The sequence below is a fragment of the Leopardus geoffroyi genome, chromosome C1 (assembly GCF_018350155.1).
Source record: "Leopardus geoffroyi isolate Oge1 chromosome C1, O.geoffroyi_Oge1_pat1.0, whole genome shotgun sequence".
In the NCBI taxonomy this organism is placed as follows: Eukaryota; Metazoa; Chordata; class Mammalia; order Carnivora; family Felidae; genus Leopardus; species Leopardus geoffroyi.
The window spans coordinates 208,207,232-208,235,055 of NC_059328.1; the positions used below are offsets into that span (position 1 = coordinate 208,207,232).

The 27,824-nt window shown below is 39.2% G+C and overlaps 1 protein-coding gene across 3 annotated transcripts in view; it reads right to left on the reverse strand.

Moving 5' to 3' along the window:
* CUL3 (cullin 3) overlaps positions 1–23,500 on the reverse strand; it is a 96,281-nt gene extending 72,781 nt beyond the window's left edge. The window contains exons 1-2 of one of the 3 annotated variants that reach the window (XM_045481466.1): positions 23,006–23,500; positions 1,629–1,826 (exon numbers count right to left, since the gene is read on the reverse strand). In XM_045481466.1, the coding sequence (XP_045337422.1) occupies positions 1,629–1,826; positions 23,006–23,071 (264 nt within the window). In that variant the 5' untranslated portion in view covers positions 23,072–23,500. Of the gene's footprint in view, positions 1–278; positions 342–1,628; positions 1,827–23,005 lie in introns of those variants that run through there. The other 2 variants (XM_045481467.1, XM_045481468.1) reach the window with 2 other exon arrangements.
* Positions 23,501–27,824: the final 4,324 nt, after the last annotated feature.

Consider the following 27,824-nt stretch of genomic DNA (forward strand, 5'->3'; position numbering starts at 1 on the left):
AAAAAACCTGTTGATTGCATGAACACCACAATCACTTTGCTTCTTGAAACACTAGCTACCTGCTTACATAATCCCATTTAAGAGAAAGAAATTATGGAAGGAATAGTAGAAACAGAAAGTGACTATTTTGTAACCACCATAGTTATAATGATTCATGCAAGAATCATCAATGGATGCTAAAACCATCACATGAAAGTTTCTTGGGGAACAGGATATTTATACAGTCTCAAAATATATCTGAACAAATTACTTATGAATTACAAAGGGAAAAAAGGTACCTTCACAGTGGAGAAATCTGGCGGACACCAAGTGATCAAAGTTAACATCACCAATAATGGGATAAACTGACATCATGTGCCTCCTGATGTGATGCACTGAGGACACAACATCACTTATGTATTATTCCTGCCAAAAATGCATAACCTGAAACTAGTCATGAGGAAACAATCAGACAAACCAAAAACCGAGGGACAATCTACAAAACAACTGGCCTATACTCGTCAAAAATGTCAATGTGCTGAAAAACAAAAAGCTGAGGAACGGAGTGTATGATCCTGGATTGGATCCTGGATCAGAAAATGAACTGCTCTAAGGACATCACTGCTACAGAGGACAACTGATGAATATGAATGTGGACTGTATTTGGTAACAGTATTATAGTAATGTTAAACTGCCTAATTTTGAACATTGTTCTTTGGTTAAGTGAGAGAATTTCCTTGTTCTCAGGACAAACATCCCAAAGTATTTGAGGGTAAATGATTTTAAAACTTATTCACTAATTGTTCAGTAATAGTAATATCAATAATAGTAATAATAACAAGTATCAACAGCAAGATTGGCAAAATGTTAGCAACTGTTGAATCTACAAGAGATCACTGTACTATTTGGTGCAACTTTTCCATTTCTTTTCAAAATAAAATTTAAAAAACGAACACCCTACTACCACACAAAAACTTTGAGAAGTTTTTATTTATCTGTGGTATTTTACATTTCATCAGACAATCTTAAAAGCAAGACATACTTGCAATAGAAAAGTTTGCTTTATATAAAGATTTATTCTAAAAAAACAAAAACATCATTTTAGAACCAAAGAAACATTTTCTAATTTTAATAGCCCAACACTAATTTATGTTTTTTGTTTTTTTTTTTTTTTTTTTTAAATTCATGTTTACTATGGAACTTGGTTAAAACAGAGTCAATTTCAACTGGTGAAAAGTCTTAGACGATATTTTTTAAACATTGTAGCTTTATTCCTTTCAAGTATACAGAGGAAGTAGAGAAAGCTAAAATGGGCTGACTGATTAAGCATTTCAAGGAAAAAATAATGATCTGTAAATCACACATTAATAAACAAGCATTTATAAGTTAATCAAAGTCTGTTTCCTTAATAATGATTACAAAGAATGTATTTATCATAAATCACAAATTTCATCTTCCCTCAATTATCAAAAATTGTGACTTAGCCGGTTAGAAATTCTGAGTGAGGTTTTAGAATACAGCCACTAATTATTATTTCTCTAGGCTTCCTACAGCCTTTAAAGCTAACACTGCTAGTCACAGTACTATATAGTATATAAAGGATTTTCTAGATTCCATAGAATTAGCAATAGTCCTTTAAGGTTGGATACCTTATTTATGAGATGTTCGGTAACAACTTCTCTTAGTCCAGTGTAGAGCTTTTCTCCGTGTTTATGCAAAACCATTGTATAAGCATTTCTATAGAGCTCCTCAAAACTAAGACCACTGTTATTCTTACGCTGGATTTCTTGAATTGCATTTTTCAGAAGGTCCCAAATGCTGTTTACATATTTTTCATCCATGGTCATCTGTAATATCCAAGAGAGACAAAAAGACAAAAAAAAACACCAATGGTTGAAAATCTTTCTGTATTTGCCCACAGAGTAATTATTTTATTATATGGCTATGACTATAAATCTGCATTACTTAATAAGGATGTTAACAGTCTGTTCTAACAAAAATTAAAAAATACACATAAGAATAGTTTTTAGAGCTGACAAAAGCCAATTTTTAAAAAAATCCTTAAGACTTTCCTCCTTTCTTACATGCATCAAAACCCTCCAATTTAAATGAAATCATAATCCCCAATGTTAATACCTGGCTTTAGCCAAAAGTGTTAAGACATCCTTCCCTTAGTTTATTTAGTGGAATACAAACTCAGAGAGATGCTGAGACAGAAAGAGTTCCCTAATTAAAAACAAAAAAAAACGAAACTGAGGACATGAACACTATTTTCCTCTCCTGAAGATTTACAGAGCTCCTTAGCAAATTAAAGATTGGAAGAAGACGTGCAATTAAAAACAAAACAAAAACCCCACATTTTCTGTTTAACCTAGGATTCTCTTATTTTCTTCCTTTCCCAGTTCAGATTCCACAGCCCCATCATTTGTAGCTACCTTGTATACACCCATGAATCACTTGCCCCTCTCCCCTCCAAAATACTTACCATTCTAAACCACATCTACCCACCAACTGCTCACACTCACCCATGTGTGTAGCTGAAAGTAAATGAGTAACACACACACACCCATATTCAATAGGTCTTGGTTTAAATTCATAACCACTAACCACAAGTGGGCCCAGAGTACAACCCCACCATCCTACATTCTAGACTGTTAACTCTACCAAACAGCTGATTTTACACCATCTCCTTCATCCTCACTCTAGGATAATGACTTGCTTCCTGTTCTACTGAGAAAACAGAAACAATCTGAAGACACAATGCGCAAACCCCAACCATATCCACCAATCTATAGGATTATGAATCAATATACCCTGCTAGTCCTGGTTCTCAAAGTACCAAGTTCTTCTGCTCAAATTATAGCACAGGGACTAGAAACACAGACATCATCAAGGACTTACTACAGAAATGCAGAATTTCAGGCTCCACCCCAGACCTACAGAACCCTAATCAGCATTTTGAACCCAGAAGGAAGGAAGTTTAGTTCCATGCCAACTCACCTACACAGAAGGAAGTTTAGTTCCATGCCAACTCACCTATAAAGAACCTCCCTTTATCAATCTCCCTTCTCCTCATCATCACCACATTCTTTCCTCTCTGCTAGATAATTTCCACCCACATTCAAAATCATCAGTTTCCCATGTTAAAAAGAAATCCTCACAAACCCTCATACTTCTCCAGTACCATCAAATTTCTCTTTTCCATTTACAGAGAAATCACAAGACTTAAGAGATTTCTACATTCACTGACTCCAAGCCCCACTTCCCCCACTGTATCTTGACTCTACTCCAATAAGGCTTTAATTTCTGTTTCACTGAAACTACTTGAGAAAGTCATCAGCGACTTCCATCCTGCTAAATGTAAACGGTCAGAGTTTTAGTTCTCATCATACCTGACCCATCTGGCAGTTAATGAAAAAGCTGATCATGCCTACTCCTTGAAACAGATTCCTTGCTTTGCCTTCCAAGCATTACAATCTCTTGTTTTTCTTCCTATTTCTCTAGCTTCTATTTGTCAGTCTGCTTACTGGTTCCTTCTCACAGCAACCTCCCACCCTAAACCCTTCTGGCCACAACTCAGTTTTCAGGTGAAGCTGGTCTCATCTATGTTCACGGCTTTAAGTTAACCTCAAATTTATAGACCTCGTTTGGCCTTCTGCCCTTGATGCCAGAGTCCTACATTCAGCACCTTTTCAATGTTTCCACTTGAATACCTACGAAGCATCTCAAATTTACCGTGTCCAAAACAGAAATCCTAATCTTTGCCCCCAAAGTCTGCTTCCCCTGCAGCCTTCTCCAAATGAGCAAATGTCCACACCATCCTTTCGGTTGCTAAGGCCAAAAGCTTGTAATCCCTTGTATTCCCTCATCTTGATTCTAATCCAACAGGAAATTCTGTTGTTTTTACCTCCAAAATGTACCCAGAATCTAACTCCTGCTCACCTCTTCCACTACTACTAGCCTTATCCAAACCACCATCAACTCTCAGACCATCCCAACAGCCCCCTAACTGGTCTGTTTCTGCTCTTGCCCCACTATCATGCCACTCTTCTGCTCACAACCCTCCAGTGACTTTTCATTGCTCTTGGAGTTATAAGTCAAAGTCCTTATACAAACTACAAAATGTGACTCAATCTGATCATCTGACTTCATCTATTCCTCCTTGCTCACTCTGCTCCAGCACACCGGCCTCTTTGCTATTCTTCGGAAGGTGTCAAACAAGTTCACTTTGAGGTGTTTGTATTTGCCACTCTCTATTGTCTCTCAACTGTTCTTCCCTAAGGCATCTCCATAGCTCAATCACTTTATCAACCTCACAAACGCTGCTCATCACCATAAAATAAAGCTTTAACTGCTCACTCCCTTTAAAATAGCAGGCTACTCTTACTAGTGACCCCCAAATTCCAATACTGCATTCCATACTTCTTTTCCTGGCCTCCCTCTTCCAGCCAAATGTCCACTCCATGAAGGCAGGGATTTTTTTCACTGTGGAATCCGTCACAAACTAAAGTAATACATGGCATATACCAGACATTCATACTTGTTGACAGAATGATTTCCTACTGATCTCTAAGGAGCTGTTATTATGCCACATATAACCCACATGTTCTGCATTCACAACCTGGGAAACATGGCAACAATTACTCATCAGCTCCGCAAATATTTCTGACCTGAACAGAAATTACTGAGCTAATGGAATCCTCTCCAAAGAGGGTAGGAAGAAACTTTTGGAGGTGATGAGTGTGTTTATTGCACAGGTTATGTTGAAGGCTTCACAGGTGAATACTTACCTACAAATCCATCAAGTTGCACACCTCAATGAAGTGGTTTATGGAAAAAAACAAAACAAAACAAAACACAATCCTTTCCAAGCTATGTCCAATGGGTATGAATGTGGAAGAGTAAGGAACATAGGCAAGATAGTTCTTTCCGTCACCCTAGCAATAAAATATCAGTTCAACCCTCAATCATAGAGGATTCTTAAGCAGAGGACTCAAACTGAGTCTTATTATTCTAATCTTTTCTGGGGTGCTTAAAAAGGAACTCTTTAACAGAACAACTTTTTTATTACTCAAATCTTATTCAAATCCCAGGTCTACCAGAAACTTTTCCAAAACGGCCTTTAAAGAATTTACCCCAACATCAAAACTACTATCTATTTTTATCACATATCCTGATACATAGGATGCCATCCATATATTTTAAGATGTAGCTGGTCGTAAGTTCCCATAAATAAAATATACAAGTCCATGTGATAATGACGGCCTCAAGTACTCCATGTATGTGTGCAATGTGGTTTTAGTTTGCTGGCAGCATATACAGAGATTATTAAAAAGCAGACTAAAAACATCTCTTAACATTAAATAACGAATGAATAAAGCAAAACAATTCCAGAGAAAAACCAAGTTAATGTGGACTATAAACTCCAGTGATAACTATACTGCTAATAGTTGAGCAAAACTGCAAATGATCTTTCCAGGCTCTAAATAAGTTCCCATGAAAGCTAGAAAATGTACAAAAATATCTCTACCCATCATGAATTACTAAATTTGCTATTAGAAACTAAAGAATTTTAAAAAACATAAATCAGAGACTTTGACTATTGTAGGAATTTCCTTTACATTATAATAAATCATTTCTTACATATATAACTCAAGAGTCATTTTATAATCCAAGACTGTATGTAGTATTTTCTTCAGTATTCATGTTTTATGGACAGAGTAGAGATGGAGCGAAAGGATAACAATGTTTAGGTGCAGAAATTTTCAAGTAAATAAAAAGAAAATAGACCCACAGAGACTGAATGACTTACCCCAAATCACAGAAATTAGGATTTATATATCCCCAAATCTAGTCCAAACTACTGGAATCACATTACATTCCACTGTGCTAATATGGTATAGTAATATCACAGTGTCAGTCACTGGTTTTCCTGGGAAACATAGTGTGGAATATTAGTAGAGTATCTAACTTTCGCTGTCCAAAAGGCCTGGATTTGTGTCATGGTTTTGCTAAATTAACAACCCATGTGACCTTGGAAAAATTACTTAAATCTTCATTTCCTCACTTGTTAAGGAGGTTTAGTGACAGTATCCAGCTCAAAGGACTAACGTGAAGATTAAAGAAGGTCAGAAGAATTTAGCCCAGCCCAGGACACAGCACAATCCCTCACATGTCGACTAACAAAAGTTTCCAGTGATAGAATCTCTTGAACTCTCACCAATGGGAATAACTGTCACAAAGAAAAACAAAACAAAACAAAACTTTTCAAGCTTAATAAAAAAAAAAAAAAAAAAAGAGCTAAAACAACAATACTTAAGGGTACAACTATGCTAAATGCAAGTCAATATAATGAAGCCTTCTTTCAGAAACAGTATTCCCTACTTCATACCTCCTATTCTTCCAGTGCCATTTTAAATGGCATTTTAATCCCCAGGGCTCTGTCTTTGGCTGTTTTCATTCTCTACTGGGTCACTATGCATTTCCATCCATTATCATGATTACAATTATTACCCACACATCTAAAGTTCAAAAAATTGTAAGACACCAGATTAGCAAGGGATTCTGAAGCTTCCTAAAACTGCACACAAAATTTTGCCAAATAATGTTGTGTGCATTTTCTTTTTCTGGATGATGAGTCTTGAGCTCTTTCAGATTTCCCACGAAGTTTGGCCCACATCTCAAAGAATAAGTTACTGGCTTGTGTGTTAATTGCTCCCAAATCTGTACTGCCAGCCCAGCTGTTCCTCCAAAACATGAAACTACCGTATTCAATTGCCTGCTGGACATCTCGAACTAAATGCTCCAGAAACAGATCAAACTTACCATGTCCAAAAGCCCTGTTAAACTAACCCTCCTCCTATATTCTTTAATTCACAAACCAGCTAGTTTAGAAGCATGTATAACTAGCTGGTTTGTGAATTATTTATGTATAACTTTTCTTCTTCCTCTCTCATCCCCATCTCATCCAATCATCAGGTGCTGCTAACAGTAGGACCAAAATATTTCTCAAATATGCTCCCATTCTTTCATCCTGCATACTACTGTCCTAAAACTTTCCTCTAGGTCACTATGACAGCATTCCAACTATCATGAACTCGAATACCTCTCAGAATCTATCTTCCTCAGAATCACCATTTAAAAAATAAATATGAGCATCATGCCCCTGTTCAAAACCTAGCTCTCATTAATAACAGGGTGGAAGGATGTACTTTAAAAGTGTATTTTAATCATCTTCAAAATCTAGTCTATTCCTACTTCTCTAACTTCATCTTTCACTCACTACTACATTTATTCCTAACAACATTAAATCAGTGGTTATTCCCATCCAGTGAGACACCTCCCCCTCATTCACCACCCTCCCATGTCGCCTTTTTTTTTTCATTAAATTTTTTTTTTTTTTTACTTTTTCTTATTTTGAGAGAGACAGAGACAGCTTGAGCGGGGGAGGGAGAGAGAAAGAGAGAAAGAATGAATCCCAAGCAGGCTCCATGCTACCAGCTGCAGAGCCCAATGTGGGGCTTGAACCCACAAACTGTGAGATCATGACCTGAGCCGAAACCAAGGGTCAGGCGCTCAACCGACTGAGCCACCCAGGCGCCCCATCTTCCCATGTTTTCTTAAAATCCTCTCCTCTGCCTCTTCTATATCTGATTCTTTACAAAGATTCTGAACACAGCTCTGATGTCCTCTATCCCCCAGGAATCCTTCCCTGACCTTCTATCGCAGAGTGGACTCCTTCTCCGCTCTTTCATAATACTCAGGTCATATCTATCACTACACTCCATACTGCTTCATAATTATCTGTGCATCTTTTTCTTCCAGTAGACTACAAGATACTTAAGGAGTTACATATTTTTCTTCAATGTCACTTAGAAGGCCATAAACAAATGCCTGGTGAAAGTATCTTGATTTATCTGTATTACACTAATGCAATTTTGAAAACACGAACATCTGAATTAGTAAGCATAAAGATATGGAAATATATTTTAAGGTGCTTATCTACTGCAATTAACGTAATTTTAAAATAATCAAATGTCCTTTTCAAATAAAGTATCATCATGTGCAAGCAAGCAATAAACCCTTAAATTTCATTTATCAAGTAGTATTTTCAGATTTTCCTATTCACTTAACTACTTAATCATTAACTTTATTAATAAATATTAACTAGGAAGAAAATCACAGGCAGAAAAGCCCCTTCAGGAGAGGATCCATAAGCTACAATCTTTCCCCTAAACCAAAAAACTGAAAACAAAGGAAATGGGCTTCAAAGGCAGATTCTTCTATATGCATGCTTTTGGTCTTAGAATCTACTGAACATGTCAGTAACAGTGCTAAAATAATTATGTTATTGATGAACTTCAATTTCTCACCCATCCTTGGTACAGAATACAACATTAACTGCCAATGAAAGTTAAAAGAACTAAATGTTAACCTCTAATCTCATCAATATTTTTAAAAATTTTTTTTAATGTTTACTTATTTTTGAGAGCCAGAGTGTGAGCAGGGAAGAGGTAGAGAGAGTGGGAGACAAAGAATCCGAAACAAGCTCCAAGCTCCAAGTTGTCAGCACAGAGCCCCACATGGAGTTCAAACTTGCAAACTACGAGATCATGACCTGAGGTGAAGTCTGACGCTTAACCCACTGAGCCACCCAGGCGCCCCAAATTTCATCAATATGTTAACCATAAAAACATCAGTCTATATACTTCACTCAGAGTCATAAAACTTAAAGGCCTTAACATTGTGTACTTTTTTAAAGAGTAGTAACATTTTTTTAAAGTGATATTCTAAATTATTTGAGCAGGATTTTGATCTCATTGATGAAATTGCTTTACTTAGGATCCATTAATTGCAAATACACTCAGAAAGGAATGTAATGCCTCAACAAAACAATAAAATAATGGAATGCATACACACACATAATGTTTGCTCATTATTAGGCATATACAGTATTCTGCTCCAACAAGTTCAAGTTATAAAGTGATCAGCAAGGAAGGTAAATTCATTTAGCAAGAAAACAAAAGTTCTTTTTAAAAGGAAAGCTATAATTAAGTATTCTTAAATGCTTATGGTTTAATGAGACTTTTAAAAAACAAATCAAGAGTTTAATTTTTAAAAATGACCTCCACCCTCTTACATCTTCCTAATCCAGGATTACAATTCCCTCATTAGTAAGTATCAATAGCAAAAATAACCTTAAGTGTTTATTTTCTTTCACAAATATCTTTGGTTATTCATCTACAGTATTTCAAATGATGTAAAAACATAACCTTTAAAATGTCTGAATTTGAAAGGATGTCGGTCTGTTATATACTTACACATCTTGAAGGTTCTGTAATTACCAAGAGTTGGAGAGAACTACAGCATGAGCCAATTAAACTAAAATGAAGAGAACTGTATTCTTCACATCCACTGTATACAAAGCACAAGAAGTCTTTAGTCCCCTGTGAATAATTTTCAACAAGAAATTTAGAACAGGGTGGGTGGGGGAAAAGGGTGAGAATTTGAAATTCCAAGCAATTCAGAATGACACAGCTAGAAAAAAACAAACAAGGAAAAATGCTTAATCTTAATTTTGAGCTTCAGCCTCAAAAAAAAAAAATTGCTCTGGTACAAATATCTGAGGAATGACAGTATTCTAGTGAGACACAACTAAGCCATAAATTATGTACGGAAGCTGCCTTCCAGATTATAAGCAACTTAGAGTAATATAAAGTCTCTCTCCCTTTATTTTATTGTATCCTTTATAATATACAGGACAATGCCTAGGTGACTTTCAAAAACTATGATTTGAATGTAGTCCAGTTACAGTTAATGATGATGAGGAGTCTTATCTGATGACCAATGACTATACAACGGCTTATGACATCTGCAATAATCCCATTTATCCATCAGTTAATCTTTAACCAACCTCAACCATCAAAAATACAACCAAAGACTCAAGTATTAAGGAAAACAGTACAATGCTATACATTCATATTTTGGACAAGTTATTTAACTTTCCAGAGTTTACTTTCCTCACACGCTTGTGGCAGGAGAAATGGGAGATGATGTACTGTGTGGCAATTAAGAAAGTTTGTGAAAGCATCTGGCACACAGCACTTACTCAATACATTCGCTTCTTTACTACACAAAACTGACGTACAGCCTCACTTAATGACTTAAACCTGCATGTAAAGTTGAGACTGATGTTTCTTTAACCAGTTTCTCTGTGGTTACAGTGGAGATCAGATGAGTGCAGAACCATGCTGCCGAAAGTAGGAACTGATGTCAAGGGATCAGAGAAAAAGATGATCAATTAGAAAGGCACAGGATCCTGGGACAATTCTGTGAAATCACAACCTAAACCCGATCCACATTCAGCTGGCCTCTAATACCATTATAGAACAGTATGTTTATAATGAGAAAGCTAAATCATCAATAGAAGGTTCAATTATAATCTGCATTTCAGCACTCAGCAGTAGGAGGCTGTTCAAAAAATCAATATGGAAATTTGGAACAATTTTTTTTCTTTCAAATACCAAAGGTCAAACTTCCAGATTAGCCTATTAAAGTCCATGTAAGTCACAAATGACTTGACTACGACTAATATATTTCAAATATATCTCCATGAATGACTTTTGCATATATGAGAAAGGATATGTGTGACATTTCATGGTCTGATAATAATCACAGTAAGATGCAATTTTAAGTATTCTCACTGAGCCAAGAAGTTTGTCACTGTCCTACTGTGCTGTCCTCACTGAAAAAAAGAAAAAAAGGGGGGGGGAGGGGGAGGGGGAGGCAGGCTACATGCCTGGTACATTGAAACACATTTTATCCAAAGAATACAACATTCATTGTAACTGGAACTCCTCAAACATCATAATTAGAGACCTTCCCCCATTAAGAAAATTACTTATACTTTTTTTTTTAAATGTTTATTCATTTTTGAGAGAAAGAGAGAGAGAGAGAGACAGACAGGGCGTGAGCAGGCGAGGGGCAGAGCAAGAGAGGGAGACACACAATCTGAAGCAGGCTCCAGGCTCCAAGCTGTCAGCATAGAGTCCAACGCAGGACTCGAACTAGGAGCCGTGAGATCATGACCTGAGGCAAAGTCCGACACTTACCTGACAAAGCCACCCAAGGGCCCCAAGAAAATTACTTATACTTTATATCTGAGCGTATGTTTGAGTTCCATATTTCCATCCTAACAATCTAAAAGTATTAATTTTAATCAAAAGTGACAATATTTTCTTCTCTTTAGCCTAGGTCACTAAGTGGTTTTGAAACGAGTAAACCTTGTTTTTTAAAACTATGATAATATGTCAAAAGCCCTATAAATTGTAAGTTAGTTTACCCTGAAATCAGCGATACACAGTCCAACGGATGAGGAAAAAAATGTGAAAAAGTATAAATTACCTGTTAGCTTTGTCTTTGAATGAATCTAAACTGTAATCAAATGAGACAGGATACCAAAAGTCCATCAAAAAAATTACTACAAAAACCTGGTATCAAATCTGCTCAAAAATTCCTTGAAGCTACCAATTCACACAAAGTATGCCAAAAAAAAAGCAAAAAAAACCAGAGCTAATTTCCCACTGCTTCGTATTACTATTTAAGCATCATCACTGAAATAATACCATTCTTTTTTTTTTTTTTTAATTTTTTTCAATGTTTATTTATTTTTGAGAGAGCAAGAGACAGAGTGAGAGCCAGGGAGGGCAGAGAGGGAGGGAGACACAGAATCCGAAGCAAGCTCCAGGCTCTGAGGTATCACACACAGCCTGGCCCAGGCTCAAACTCATGAACCACGAGATCATGACCTGAGCCAAAGTCAGAAGCTTAACCGACAGAGCCACCCAGGCGCCCCTTAACACTACTCTGATTTTAAAGAACATTCTAAATCCAAAAGATAGGTAGGTGACTACTGCACCATCACAGAAAATGTTTTAAAGCATGGGAGAACACACCAGCATTCAGCAACTAGACTGGTGTATAAATGCACCGCCTTTTACTGAAAGTTTTAGAGCTGGAATGAGCATAAGATAACCACAAGTTAAAATCTCACTTTACAAATAAGGAAACTGAGGCCATGTGGCTTATTCAAGATCACACAGCTAATTAGAGCAATGAAGAAATCCCAGGGTCCTAAACTAAGTGTCCTTCTGTTGTTACCTCCATGTCAACTCAAATCACCTGGGTGCACAATTTTAAGACAACATTTAGTAACTAAACAGGCTAATGTTAACACTGAATTATTATGGCTATATGATCGTTTCAGTCTGGTCTAGAGAAAAGACCTTTAACTGGAAATCAGGCTTCTAGTCATGGTTCTTCCATAAATTCAAGTCATGAGAGTATCCCCTTGGGTAAATCATCCTCTCTAGTCCTCCCTTTCCCCATCTATTAAGGAAGACTGGCACAGATTTCTCTAAAATCCCTTTTAGCTTTTAAAAATTAAAATATGAATATAAACAAGAGCAAATAAATGACTTGTTTAGTTGGCTAGGGATAGCTTCATCAAAAAAAAAAACCAAAACACTTTTTTCATGTCTCATTTGCATGTACCATGAGGAAAAGTGAATTATTTTAAAGTATCTGCTCTTTGTGCTTCAAAATTGATTTTACTGTTTAACCTACTTCTTAGTATATTCTCAAAGACAAAAATTAAGGATTATATTAAAGTATCATAACATGCTAATTTCAAAGAATCACTTTTTTCTAAACCTATACTTAAGATGAATGTCTGCTAATTGGAAAAAGTTTAAAAAAAATTGTGCTATCAGTCTTCTAGTTTAAAAAGGAAAGTGTTAACTCACAAATGTATCAACTAATGTCTTTCTTATTAAGTTATGACTTTGCTTAATTCAAGTCAATACATATAAGGATACCCTTAATTTATCAACACAAATTTTACTGAATATACACTTCCATTGATTTCAAGTTTTTAGTAACTTTTATTCTCTTATGAGAGATGCATTTTATCTTCAATCTAGCAAGGTTTATACTTTCAAAGGCTCCTTCCAATGACCAAAAACTAATTTCGATTTCTTTTCATCAGGAGTACTGCACTGTATAAATTTTAGGGCCCCTGGACCTGCCCCTGGTTAATAATTTGAACAGCAATCTTAGAATTAATTTTCCAATATATTCCTATTGAGAAAGTAAATATTTCAGAACCTAGCAAATGCTTAAAAGAATACACCCAAGCAGTGTGGTACAGCGGGAAGAACATGAATTTTTGAATCAGATCTGGGATCTAAATCCCGGCTCTGCCCTTTCTTAGATGTACATGTGATATTATGCATACCTTACCAGGTATCTCTCAGACCTAAACAGATTTAAAACAGTAACATCTAAAGGATTTGAGATAATTATAGTTCCAAGTACCTAAAACACAGCCTAACATAAAATAGACATTCAACAAGTTGTAGTAATAATCTTATAAAGCAATTTCTCATACTATCTATAAATTGAAATAAAAAAAGAAAAAGAATTTATCATGATTACTGTCAAGAGGATAGAGCAAATAGGAGAGGTTAAGGGTTGCTCAGTTCAGAGTTGCTTCAGAAAAGAATGACGTGCAATCATTATGTTAAAGAATTCCTCTTACGATTGAGGGGTTGCTCTTATAGAAAAATATCTCCAAAAAAGCTTGTATTTTCTTAAAGTAGTTAAAGACGTTCCTTTGGAGTCTTCTTCGTTTGCTTAGCAGTAACCTTTGTCACTCAAAGAGTAAATCTGGGTCCATTCCTTTCTCGATTGCAAGTACTAAACGAATGAAAATCAAATTTAAGAAGTGTTACTTAACTACATTTTCAACTTGAAACTGACTTAACAAAATAAAGGAATGCTTTCTAGTAGCAAAACCTCCGGATAAAGGGTTAAGGCCAACGAAAGGAATCCGTTCTCAATTTGTTAGTAATTGTCCCAACTTGGGCAAGTAGGGCTCTCCTTGACTTTAAAAAGGCTGGATTAACGACTAGTGATTTTAAAGCAGTGGTTAATAGAACTTTTTAAAATGAAATCTTTTGTACAAATGACAACTACAGATGGCTTTAAATAACAAGAGAAGGAGATTTTTGAAGATACACCTACTCCACTCCTCCTATGCCTCCTAGGTCTTGGAGACCCTGTAAGTATTTGAAAATGACTGTCCTCCATTAAATGTATTACTTTTGTTTGGAAACTCTGCCTTATGATTAAAAAATTCTTTTATATGTCTCATTGATGCCACTGTTTCTCAGAAAGCACTTTCTCACAACTAACCTGTGAGAAAGACTGCTGTAGTTTCCCATCTTAAAGACAATAAAACAAGAGTGTATTTATTCACTGATTCATGCAACATTGCTGGATACTATGGTGCTACACTGACAAAGATCAATACAAAAAGACTTAACGCCTCCTCTAAAGAAAATCATGTTCTAATAAAGGAGATACAGACTATATACTTTGAAGACTTTTGAAAATAAAGAATAATAGTATGATAGCCAGTTACCATGATAAAACAAGAAAAGAACATCTTCCTTCTCTGAGCCCTGAGGAAAGGGGCAAAGAATGAGTAAAGACAGAGGTTAAAGGCTATAACTGAAAGGAAAGAAAGCTGAAGGAACTTATACAAGATAACATTAGTTTTCACAGTGAAGCAGTGGTTAAATTTCTGGAAGACAGATAAAAGAATTCTCAATAAAGAGCTTAAAGACAGTGATTAAAGTTCGGAATAGCTTGCACAGGAAAAGGAAGCAGGAGCTTACCAGGGACACACAAAAAAAACCTGCCCAGGGGCCCTGGGAGTCCAGCTTAGATATCACCATCGTCCAATTTTCCCCAGGAGTGCACAACAGCCTAAAAAATATAAGCAGTGAAGGCAGATGGTGGAATGATCCAAGACACTTTGTGCTATTTCTGGCCTTGCTCTGGGGAGGTAGTATGAAAGAAGAGGCAACTAGTAACTAGCAACTAGTTAACTAATAAGGAGGCACCACGGCTTAAAAGAATGGAAGGGATCTTCTTGAGATCCAAGAGCACATTAATGTCAGAAGGAAAACAAGCAACAAGTACAATAGAATAATGAAATAACAACCTGCATTTATTTAGAATGCTTACGTTGTGCCACACACTATCCTAAGAGCTTTACATGTATTAACTATTCTGAAGAAGTAGGTACTGTTTTCTCTCCTTACAAAAGAGGAAACAAGTGATTTGCTCACTACATCTAACAAATGGAGAAGCTAAGATAGAACGTAGTATCAAAGTTTAAGATTTCTAAAGCAACAAAATGACAAGCTCTGAGACAGAGTGAAGACCACTGTAATAAGAAGAGGCCAGGTCTGTCTGATCATACTGTTTGATCCTGACCCCCAGGAGGAACACATAATAACTGATTTTAAATTGAATAAATGAATGACTGTGCCACATGTATTGGATGAAATTAAGATCTGAACTGGAAAGAATGTGAGGAAGGTATGAAAGTCTTCAGTGACTAAAGGAACACGTTTAAGAAGTTAGGACACAGTCACAGGGAGTGCAAAAAAGAACAGTTCACAATGGCCCAGGCCACAAAAGGTGACGGATGTGGTTAATAAATGGTTTCTGGGCCTAATGATTTAAGAATTACAAGGAAAACAGACACACCAACTTAAGAAGATAAGCCTGAATTCCCAGGGTAAAGCCAGGTTTCAGATGCAAAGAAGGCAAAGAACTCTGAGAACAGGCTGAAGATACAGAAGAGTCAATCTGCAATGAAAATGGGGGATCACAGTGGACAGCTCAACAGGCTGAGAAGAAAAAATCATGGAGAAGGGAGTCAAATGCAGAGTACAGCTAGTGAACAAAAAAGGCTGGACTACAGGTTTGGTCTTCAAAAGCTCAAGCCAAGGTTACTACCAATGCATCATACTAGCTCCACTTTCAAATCATTATTGTTTCAGGAGACTAGGCTGACTACCCTTCAAAGGAAGTGCCCCAAGATCATTAATGACCTACTACATCTTAAGACTTCACTTAGAGTCGCAAAGAGAGTTCAAACATTTCAGAGTGGTACTTGCATCAACTTATCCAATTAATCAATTACTATGGTTCAGCTTAAAGGCCTAGTTTCTCATTTAATCAATCATTCACTAACCATCCACACACTATGTCTAACACTAAGCTAAGTGCTTCGTGGTTCAAAAGGGTGTCTGGTATAAGCTTTGGGCAGGGTCCACAACCTAGTTCATGAGAGAAACAAAAAAAGAAGGGAACAGAAAAGAAAGGGAAGAAATGAAGAGAAGCAAAACGTATTTTTAGATAAATATTTGGCGTGTACTTTTATTATGTACATCACACTCCCTCAACAAAGTTATCTAAGATGTGACATACTTATTCCAATGATTATGCAAGAATCATTATCACAACTTTTCTGAATCTACCCCCAAGAGCCAGTAGCATTCTTTGCAAGTGTCCCAACGGTACCAAACCTATATCCTTTGGGACTGATTTTTAGTGTGGTTCAAACTGGCCATGCAGGCTTTTCAAAATGTGAGCTCTAAAAATTGTACCAAAAAAAAAATGGCAGCATCACTAAAATGAGCATTTAGTATTACAATATAACAACCTGTAAAAATAACATTCAATCTTAACATTTAACTTGTGGCATAACCATGGCTAAATAGTGGTACAAACCGCACTTTTGAGCTAGGTAGTGTTCTAATGCTTTATTCTATTTCACAACAACCCTGTAAGGTAGGTCCTATTAGTATTTTCATTTCAGAGGGGGAAACTGAAGCTAGAAGAAGTAACTTGTTAAAGATGATGCAGCTAGAATAAGGTAGAAATGACACTCAAAACCTGGCAGTCCAAAGCCTATACTCTATTATATTCTCAGTCTATTTTTTAGTCAGACTCCCAACACACATGTTGAATAAAGTAAAACTAAAGGAAAATTCCCTACAGACTATCCATAGTTTTATTCTTAGGAGTCGTCAAAGACATGCAAATTAAAGTATTAAAGTACTATTTTTTCACCTATGAAATTAAAGATATAAAATGCTGGCTAAGGCACTGCTACACAATAGAAATACACTAATATAACCTTGACTTGTATAATTAATTCTGAAGAGCATTCCCTTTAGAGCCAGAGGGTCTACATTAGGATCCTAGTTCTGCCCCTTACGAGCACAGTGACCTTAAGAAAATTTCTTAGGTTTTCAAGGCTTCTTTTGTAAAACAAATGATGATAGTACTCCATACAGTTGTGCAAATGAAATGAGTACACACGCAAAGCACAGTAAAAGACAAAGAACAGTGTGTGTGGCACATGATAAGCATTCATTAAGTGTTAGCTATTATTAATTCCTACCTTTCTGGAGGTCAATTTGGCAACATATACCAATTCTGTCTGGCTCAGTAATTCCATAATCATGGATAGGTTCAGTATTTATGTGCCTAAATAATCACAGTTGCATTATCTGTAGCAGAGGAAATATGAACTAACTGGAATTAATCAAAATACCTGGCAGTAGGGAAATGGTTAAGCAAACTGAGGTACCGTAGAGTGTTACTCTGTACAAGTCATATTGATATATTTACCATGAAAATACTATATTTTAAAAAAAGTTTATGGGGCGCCTGGGTGGCGCAGTCGGTTAAGCGTCCGACTTCAGCCAGGTCACGATCTCGCGGTCCGTGAGTTCGAGCCCCGCGTCAGGCTCTGGGCTGACAGGCTCAGAGCCTGGAGCCTGTTTCCGATTCTGTGTCTCCCTCTCTCTCTGACCCTCCCCCGTTCATGCTCTGTCTCTCTCTGTCCCAAAAATAAATAAACGTTGAAAAAAAAAAAAATTTTTTTTTAAAAAGTTTATAACATGACATAGTACCTCAATTTTACTAAGGGTTCAGAAGTATATGAAAAATTAAAAGAAAACACATCAAAATGTAAATATTGCTTATGTCCAAGCAGTAGAACTAGAGGTGATTTTTAAAATTTTTTTAACGTTTATTTTTGAAAGATAGAGACAGAGCACAAGCGGGGGAGGGGCAGAGAGAGAGGGAGACAGAATCTGAAGCAGGCTCCAGGCTCAGGGCTGTCAGCACAGAGCCCGATGTGGGGCTCGAACTCACGACTGTGAGATCATGACCTGGACGCTTAGCCAACTGAGCCACCCAGGTGCCCCTAGAGGTGATTTTTATTTCCTTATTTATAAATTCAGATACTTAACGTTTTCTATCATGAATATGCATCACTTTTATAATTAGAAAATCTACTAAAATGAATTCACTGCTTTGACAGATTATGACTGGTTTTCACAATACACTGACAGACACTAATTGCAATTCCTATTATAGCTCAAGGATTTGTGCTTACTAGTAACACCTTTACTTTTTTGTTGCATTTACAATGAACAAACGAGAACTACTTTCAAAACTGGATTATTCAAAACTACAAATTGTCAAGTAACTTTTACAAAAATTTAACAAAACTGCTAACGAACATCAGATGATCTTGAAAGTAACAGCAAAAAGTTATCTCAAAGGGACAGCTGGGAGCAACTTAGAATACAAAGGGAAGGCATACTACTTTCTCTAGTCTTAAACATATAATCTTCATAAACTGGAAAAGTGCTGTTATTACTTAGCTACATTTAATGAATGAATAACGTACAAACAAATGAAGCTTTCTCTATTTTGTCTCAATGAGCTGACCTTGTGACTGAAGTATTATTTAGAAGGTCAATTTCTACAGTATTTTCTACACTCTAAAATACTTGCAAATTTAATATTGATACTAATAATTTTCCAGGCTCCTGTGAAGGGTTATCTAGGAAGATAATGCAAATATACACATCTTATAGATACCTACTTTATGCTTTTGTTTTTTAACTTCTAAAGCCAGAGAGGTACTAACAGCTACAACACAACTGGCTGTCCTGGAACTATTAGAAAGAATCAGTCTAAGTGTAAGTGACACTTCAATGAATCTGTTACACCTTACTCCTTAATTTCTCTACACTAGAGAACAAAAAATAGTTAATTCCCCACCCTGTGTGATTTGTCAGACTGTCATTCAGCTTTCCCGTCTATACACTCCAGTAGTCCTAGACAACAACTATGTTCTCTAAGGAAGGGAAATCTATTATGAACATCAAGCTATTCCCCCAAATTTAGCAAATTTTACTATAGCCAGGAAAAACAAAAACCTTAACTGTCTCCATTTGTTATTAAACTCTTGTGCTCGCAGGTATATCACAGATGATCTTTTTAACGTTTATTTATTTTTGGGACAGAGAGAGACAGAGCATGAACGGGGGAGGGGCAGAGAGAGAGGGAGACACAGAATCGGAAACAGGCTCCAGGCTCTGAGCCGTCAGCCCAGAGCCCGACGCGGGGCTCGAACTCACGGACCGCGAGATCGTGACCTGAGCTGAAATCAGACGCTTAACCAACTGAGCCACCCAGGCGCCCCACAGATGATCTTAAAACTCATCTCTCTCTAATGTTACTCTGTGCTTTCCACCTAACAATAACCTCCACGTCACTTACTGATCATGCCACACAGACAGGAGCTCTGTGAAGCTCATCTGGAATGATGGTGTGGACATCACTACCTGAGACTCTTCACCATGATTTAGCATGCGTCTATAAACTAACAACTGAAACCATTTCCAGACCACACTCTAAAGACTATCACTTTCATAACATGGTTCCTACTCTGACGGCTAAGCCAAAAAAGACATACCAGAAGAGAGGCCAGTATTTTCATTCAAACGTATCTCCTCCAATCCAATCCAATCCAATCCAATCTTTCAAGCCCATGTGGCCATGTGGAAAGTACAGATGGTGAGGAATGGCTTTTCAAACGTAAGAACAAAAGGTTCACCTGACAGCAACTAATCCTACATAGCGGAACAAAAGCTCAGGGGTGAGACGGACGGCAACAGCAAGGGAAGAAGTGCAGAACTTCCTGGGGCAGCACCCTGATCCAAATCCATAGAGCTTCCAGGAGTTTCACAACTCCAGGCTCCTTTCTTAAAAATGTTTTGCGGCCCTTGCTGTCATTTAGGGTACCCAAAAAAAAAAAAAAAAAACAGAATGTGAAATGCCATATATTTTAGTGCACTGCAGGAAAGCTAACAAACTGGGATAAACTTTAACTCCATCAACAATTTATAAATCCAAAAAGTCCTTTATTGTTTTCCATCTTAAAAAGAACTCATTTCTCTTAAAATCTTATGAAAAGCTCTACTTAAAATGCAAATTGTGTATAAAACTGTGGTATGGCATAACTTTTACTCTTGTGAACAATGATGAAGGCACACTTACAGTATGCCCTCAAAACGCTAAAAGGAACATGACTTTACTGATGGGACTGTATCTGCAGTAGGCTTAGACATCTATCAAATACCTGGAAGTCCACCTACCACTCTATTCTGCAACGAAAACAAAACAATCTCAATACATATTTTACACTTTCTGCATCAATTTATAAAACAGAATCTGAAATGAGCACTTGAGACCTCTGGTAAACTACAATTTTCTTAGACTACAGTACCTACAGTATATATCCAAACAGTAATGCAAAATACAATACCTGTAAGTACTATACATATGTATACACATAAATACTATTTTTCCTTTATGGAATACTATGTATTTGCTACTAGAAGATTGCTAACCTGAAAGAAAAAATTTGAAGGTCTAGGAAGTACTCAAACATTTACCAAAGGATAAGTCAGTGAAATACCATACCACCAACGCATGTATCTTAGTGAAGGCTCAAAGAACTATGACTTAAAAACGTATGTATTAAAAAACAGGATTCTTTTCAGTGGAAACTACTTAGGAGTATGAAGACTTATGAAATAATGAAAAATTATGCTTTTAAAAATTAGCAGATATTAAACCACTGAATATCAAACACCTGTCATTTACAAACTTCAATAGAGGATTTTAGAAAATCTTAGATGGCAACAAGTTATGGACAGAAAAGGTCCAAATGAGATCACAACCATAACACTACGTAAAAAAAAAAAAAAAAAAAAAAAAAAATCGGTTTCGGTACTCAGCGCTAACGTATCATATATTATAGTCCTCTGCTAAAGGAATAATGAAATTCTCTCCTGCCTCTTCCAATAACACAACATCCAGAAAGAAGGGGTCTTGATTCTTCAAGCTATACTGACATATTCCAAGCCCCTAGAACAGTGTGTGGCACACAGTAGCATTTATTGAATGAATGAGGGAATGAAGACCAGGTAGGAACGGGTAAACCTAAAGAGACGAAAAAATTGATCACACTTAAAATAAAAGTACAAGTGGTTACTCACAGTATTAACAAAAACGAGTTAACGTCAAACGTGAGCTATTACAGATTTTACTAACAAATCTGATTTAGAAGAACTCAAGACTTTAAGAATAGCAAATTTTCCTAGAAAACTTACTGTATAAAACTAAGATTCTTTTTAATTCTAAGTTCTGCTGAAAATGTTCACAACTGATTTAGTAGCAAAACGGCTACCTAACCCATTACAAACCCAGCTCACTTCATTATAAGGGAAAACATGCTGATCGACTTCATGAGTTCTCTTCTGTCAACATTTCTCACTTTCTTTTTCTTTCTCGTATTTACTGGGGGGAAAAAAACTTCAAAAACTCAAAATCCCTTTAATTGGTGTATCAAAACACTCAATTTTCCTGAGCATATCCTATCTTTACATAAAGCCTGGAGTCTCTATGCAGTGACATCACCACTCAGGTTAGTACAATTTCAGAACTCTGCATCAGGTCCATTTTTTTTCTTAAACGTTTTAAGAATTCAGAGAAGTCCTCAAGTTCTCTGGGTGGGCTTCTTACTCAACTGGGACAACTGTATTAGTAAGTCTCCCCTCACTGCAAATTGCCCTTGTGCAAAAGCATGCTTTAAGAAGCACATACAAACCACACCTTTCCCCCTTCGCAAGTTACGGGTCTATGATGCTAAGACACTGGAGATCTTTCTCCAGTTCTGGTGCTTTACAATCTTCCGTCCAATTGCTAGTTTGTCTATCTTGACGTAGACCTGTTACTGTAGCGACATGAGCATGTCCAGTTTGTCTGTTACAACAGTACATTTTAATTGCTTGCCATTGGCTACCTGGATCAGATCTGACATCCAAAGTTATACCCCGTATACTGAACGCTGCAAGCGCCTGTAACGCAACGTAAGGCTCAGAAAGAAAAGTTTCTAGGCAGAACCCGTTGGCGGTCACTAAAACCTACAGAGACGAGCAACTCGGGGCGGTGACTACTCGTTCTTTTGGGCTTCCAAGGCTAAAGAAGGGGCGAAACAATTGTCCAGTGCGTTTTCTCTGGCTTCCCCTTGACCCTCCTACGAGTGGCGAGGCAATTCCTGCGCAAGAGAGTTTGTAAAGTGCTTCGGGAGCCTGTGGACGAAAGACGCTATCAATACACCTGATGTTGTTAGTCCACAACTAGCGAGCGTTACGTGGAACCACTGTCACTGCGTCGGGGGGCAGGTCGGTGGCAAAAGCCTCCCCGAGAAGAGGAAGGGAGAGGGAGAGGACAGTCCCCTTCATCAGCCGACAGGTCTTGGTTGGCCATCTTTGAGGCCAGGGGATTTGTGAAACGGCAGCGAGCCCACACGTGAAAAGTTACACGCACGCCCCACACACGGAGGACTTCCACAGTCCCCGTCCCTGCGGGTCCGGTGGTCCCGGGAAGCGGGCCGGGAGGGGAGCGCCAGGGGCCGGGCCTACACCCCCAGGGACGTGGGAAGGTGCCAAGGGGCCCCGGCCAAGGGGCCCCGGCCGCGGCCGCCGCCCGCGGCTCGGCTGGAGGAGCAGCCCCCGGCTGGGTGCGCGGCGCCGGGCGCGGGGAACGGCCCGGGAGGGCGGCCGCGCAGGGGCCCCGCGCCGCCCCGTTGCCGGGAAGGCTCGCGCCCCGCGGCCGGCGGCGTGGGGGAGGGGAGGCCGGGCCTGCGGCCTGTTGGGGGGAGTTCAGCCCGGGCCTCGCGTGCGGCTCTCCGCCGGGCCCCCGGCCCCGGGGTCCCAGGCGCCGACGAGAGACTCACCGGAAAGGCCCGGATCCGCATCTTGGTGTCCTTCCGGCTGCCCGTGCCTTTGCTCAGATTCGACATGGTGCTCGTCCCCTCCCCGGCGGCGGCTTCGGGTCGCACTCCGAGGCGCCGGTGTCACATTTAAGGCGGGCGGGCAGGCGAGGGGCTACGCTGGGGGCGGCGGCGCGGCCCCCGGGCTGGGCTGAGGAGCTGGCCGGCCCCTGGGCGGCCGCGGCGGGGGCGGCGGCGGCTCGGGCTCCGGCGGCTCGGGCTCGGCTGAGGGGGGGCTGCGCTGGCGCGGCGGCTCCGCGGGGTCCCCCTCACGCCCGGCTCGGCTCCCTTTATCGCGCTCCTCCGCGATGGCGGCGGCGGCGGCGACGGACAAACATCTCACTGCGCAGGCCGAACGTCCTCCTCCTCCTTCTCCTCCTCCGCCTCAGCGAGACGAGATCCGGCCCAGAGGGTGGAGGGGGGAGGAGGGAGGGAGGAGAGCCGGAGAGTGGAGAGATTGGGGGGAGGGGGGGGGGTGGGAGGACGGGAGGGGGAGGCGGGCGGCCGCGGCGGGGACGCTCAGATCTCGCGAGAAGAGGGCGAGCGCGCGGCCCCGAGTGGGGCGGGGCGAAGCTTGGGAGCGGGAGGGGTCAACGGGAGGGGAGGAAGGGGCCGGCGATTTAGAGAAGTGGGAGGGATCAGCAGGACGGGGAGGTGGGGAAAGGGGCGGGGCTGAAGGCGGGAGGAGAAAGCTGCCTTTTTGAAAGGGGAACGTCGCGGACGGGGCTATGGACAGGGGTGGTTGCTAATTGGTGGAGCGCGGAGCGGGGGGGTGGGGAGGTCGTGGTCACGTGAACGAAGTGGGCGGGGGAGGTTCAGAGAGCCCGAGCGGGACTGTAGTGGGCTGGGTCTTCCTGGGCTGGGCAGGGCTGCGACGGGCCGGGCCAGGGCCGGACCTGGGTTGGGCGGGGCCGGGGCCGCCGGACGGTAGTCTCGGGGAGGAGCGTAGGGGTGCCAGGTGGATAACCAAGTCCTGGAACTGGTTCCTGTGCTTTTCTAGGGCATGTGGACTAGGGAGGTGTACTTGAGCAGAAGCCAGAAAGTTGAAAGAAGAGTTTGTGCAGGAGTCACCTGTAGTGTTAGAAATTAGAGGCCTGTATGCCTTAGGAGGTATTCTGTTTGGATGCGGCGACCCCACTTCTCAGCCCTGAGGGATGGGAGATGGTTAATCCATAAAATTTCCCTGAACTCCAAAAGTTTCAGGTTCTCTTGATTCATTGATACTTCCTAGGGGAACACAGGACTTAATAGCGTTAAAATCTCTTTTTTCATTATCCTTGAAATAAAATGACAACTCCCTTGATGTAGTGCAATATTTTGGTAAGTGGTGAAAAATAGGCGATAGGATGATAGAAACCGGCTTTAACCTGCCAAATCATTTTTACCATTACCAAAGAGGATTGTCGGCTTTGAAAGACAAAATTATTGTCCTTTATTCCAGTTTTCTGTAATTTGGGGAGTTATTGTAGTCAAAAGGTCTAGTTGGATTCATCAGTTTTGCTTTTTATCGTTTATTTATTATGAATTTTACTTCCTAACTTCTGTCTTTACCCAAATTAATATTATATTTAGACTTCTGACAGCAAAGTAATGTATGAGTTTTCACTAAACTTTGCAATCTCCTTTTAAATAAGAACCTATTATTGGGATGGGTGTCTACATTTGGAGGCTGAGGGTTTAATACTTCATTCACTTAATACTTTTTGATACCTTTTATAAGTTAGGCTTTTAATACTTTTTATAGCATTTGGAAACTGGTTTTTATACTCTTTTAAGATAAGGAAACAGAAATATACTTTTTAATTTGTGTGCTATAAGGTTGAATTTGCCCTAAGTTAACTTAATTGTGATGACTAAATTTAGGGATGTTGTGCTTTCATCCACTGTTCAGATGAAGGCCCCTTTGAAAATATATTTTCTTGCTTTGTTTTCTGGTATTTACTAATTAAAACTTGAGTTCAAAAATTAAGGATATTGCTTGATGCAACACCTCTGTAAATACTGAAGCTAAAAATAGGTCATCAAGAACTGGGTTGATAAGGTAAGATTGGGAAGGGCTCTGATTTAAATATAAGATAATAGGAGTCTTGGATAGGAGTTTATAATCTGTATGTTGATTGGACCTCTATTTCCATAGTCATTAGAATATAATAACAACTGATGTTTTCTCTTGGTTGCACTGTCATTTGGCCCAGTTTCTTTGTAATTTAAGACTGTAAGTTCTAGAGCCAGCACTACCACTTTACTAGCTATATTTTGTGTCTTTTGGGGAAAGAGTCCTCATCTGTAAATCGGGATAAAAATAATACTTCCTTCTTGGGCTACTGTGAAATTTAGATGATTAACACATTTTTAAAAGCCCTGAGAGCAGTGCTCAGCACAGAGTAGCCACTCAACACCTGTTGGCTATTATTATCATGGGTAATTAAGGCCAAGGGTGTGCTATCGTCCCTTATTCAATATGTAGGTTTCAAAAAAAAAAAAAAAATACTTGCATGCTTTTTAAATGAGTCTTGTTTTATTTAATTTTTTTTAAGTTTATTTATTTCCGAGAAAGAGAGCACGTAGGGTAGAGGCAGAGAGAGGGAGAAAGAATCCCCAGCAGGCTCTGTGCTGACACAACCCAACACGGGGCTCAGACTCACGAACTGTGAGATCATGACCTGGGCCGAAATCCAGAGTTGGTCGCTCAACTGACTGAGCCACCCAGGTGCCTCTGGATGAGCCAGTCTTCAACACTTGGATTTCACAAACCAATAAGGTATTTTTCGAAAAGCTGAGGAGCTAATATAGGATTTGGCAACTTTATTTTGGCAAGTAGGGCATTAGAAAGGAGTAACTAGCATAGACTAGCCCCGTTATCTAATTTTTAAAAGTATTTTTTAAAGTATCGGGGCGCCTGGGTGGCGCAGTCGGTTGGGCGTCCGACTTCAGCCAGGTCACGACCTCGCGGTCCGTGGGTTCGAGCCCCGCGTCAGGCTCTGGGCTGATGGCTCAGAGCCTGGAGCCTGTTTCCGATTCTGTGTCTCCCTCTCTCTCTGCCCCTCCCCCGTTCATGCTCTGTCTCTCTCTGTCCCAAAAATAAATAAACGTTGAAAAAAAAAATTTTAAAGTATTTTAACCACAGGAACAGGAGAAGGTAATTTTTGAATGAAGGACAGTTCTTTAAATTGATTAACTTAGCCTAATGAAGAATGATACATTGACCCGGTTTTTCTTATTTCATCATGAGCCTGAGAAAATATCATGGGCCAGCATTTAGAAACCTTCTGAATTAAGGCATATTTCCATGTAATTGTGAAGCATATCATCACCCTTTAATTTACAGTATTTGTTTTGTGAACCCACATTTTCATATGTTGGTTTTGCTTAAGCAAAATTTGGCTTCATTTTAAAAGAACCACTATCAACGGCATCTTTTTGTTAGGCCAAGAAAAACCCTTCAAAATGAATATGCCACTGACATTACTGCTAACTTATTTGTTCATTTATTCATTCACTCATTCAAGAAATATTTATTTAAGGCTGCTATATGTCAGGCACTAAAGGTGAATAAGACAGACGAGACCTGCCATCACAGAACATACACTCTTTTCCACATCTCAAAATTTGGAAACCACAGACCCAAGTAGGATTTGGCAATAACTTCCTATACACTGCAGTCCAGAAATCAGAGATTTTCTTTGTTAGAAAACCAGCAATCTCTCCTGTCAGAGTACCTGGAATCTCACCTTCTTGCTTATGGACAAATGTCCCAAATTACTTGGAAGACTTGTATGGGAACATAGGAAATATGTGCTTTATAATCTGAAATAGTGACGGACAGAAAACAGGATGCATATAGAAGTTTCCTCAGAAGCAACCCGTTGAAGATAAAGAGGAAAAGACTGGAGAAAAATGCATCAGATTAAGCAAAAGCACTTTATTATCATAAAACCTTTTCTATAGGTCTTGGAATTTGTGAATCAAGCTAAGCCCTCTGAAAATGGGATTTAGCACATCCTTAGAGGGAAGATATGAGGCGAGACTCCAACGTTCCAAATATCAATTTCCATCACACATCCCCTGTTTTAGTATTCCATCATGACTCATTCAGGACAAAAGTTTGGTTCAAACTTACAAACTGCCTATCTATAAAACACGGTTTAGAATCCTCGAAAGAAAAAAAAAAACAAAACAGCAATCTCAAAATGAGTATGAAATATTCTCTAAAGCAGCATGAGTATGAAATATTCTCTAAAGCAGGTATTCTTCTGTACCCAGTGGTATTCCCTGATTTGCAAATAGCAAATGAACTTACAAAATATTAGTTTTTCTGCCAACTGCCACCTGATCTAGCAGAGAAAGCAGTCCTGGGATAGGAACTCACTAGATGCTGCGTGCCTGCCGTTTGGTATTCTTACTTATGCTGACCATGTCCTGACACAGGAGAATAGTGGCCCCATTTCCATTTATTTGTATGGACCACGTGCAGTCAGAGAACCCAGGAGGCTGAGTGGGCCAGCCCCTTTTTGACATCCCTGTCTAAAACAATGGCACAGACTGTGAGAAACCAGTGACAGGGAATGGCCCCCTTCTTGACCATGAGTTTCTAGGTAGCCAGGATACCAACCCACTTTAATCACTGTATCAGACCTGATTTGACTGTGGAGATACTCGTTATTAAAACAGCTGACAGCCTACCAATTCAATTAGAAAGACCAGTTCTAGGGTTTTGAATAGACCAGGGAAAGATGTATTTTCAAATGGGAAGGGGAAGATTTATAGATGTTATCACTTCTTT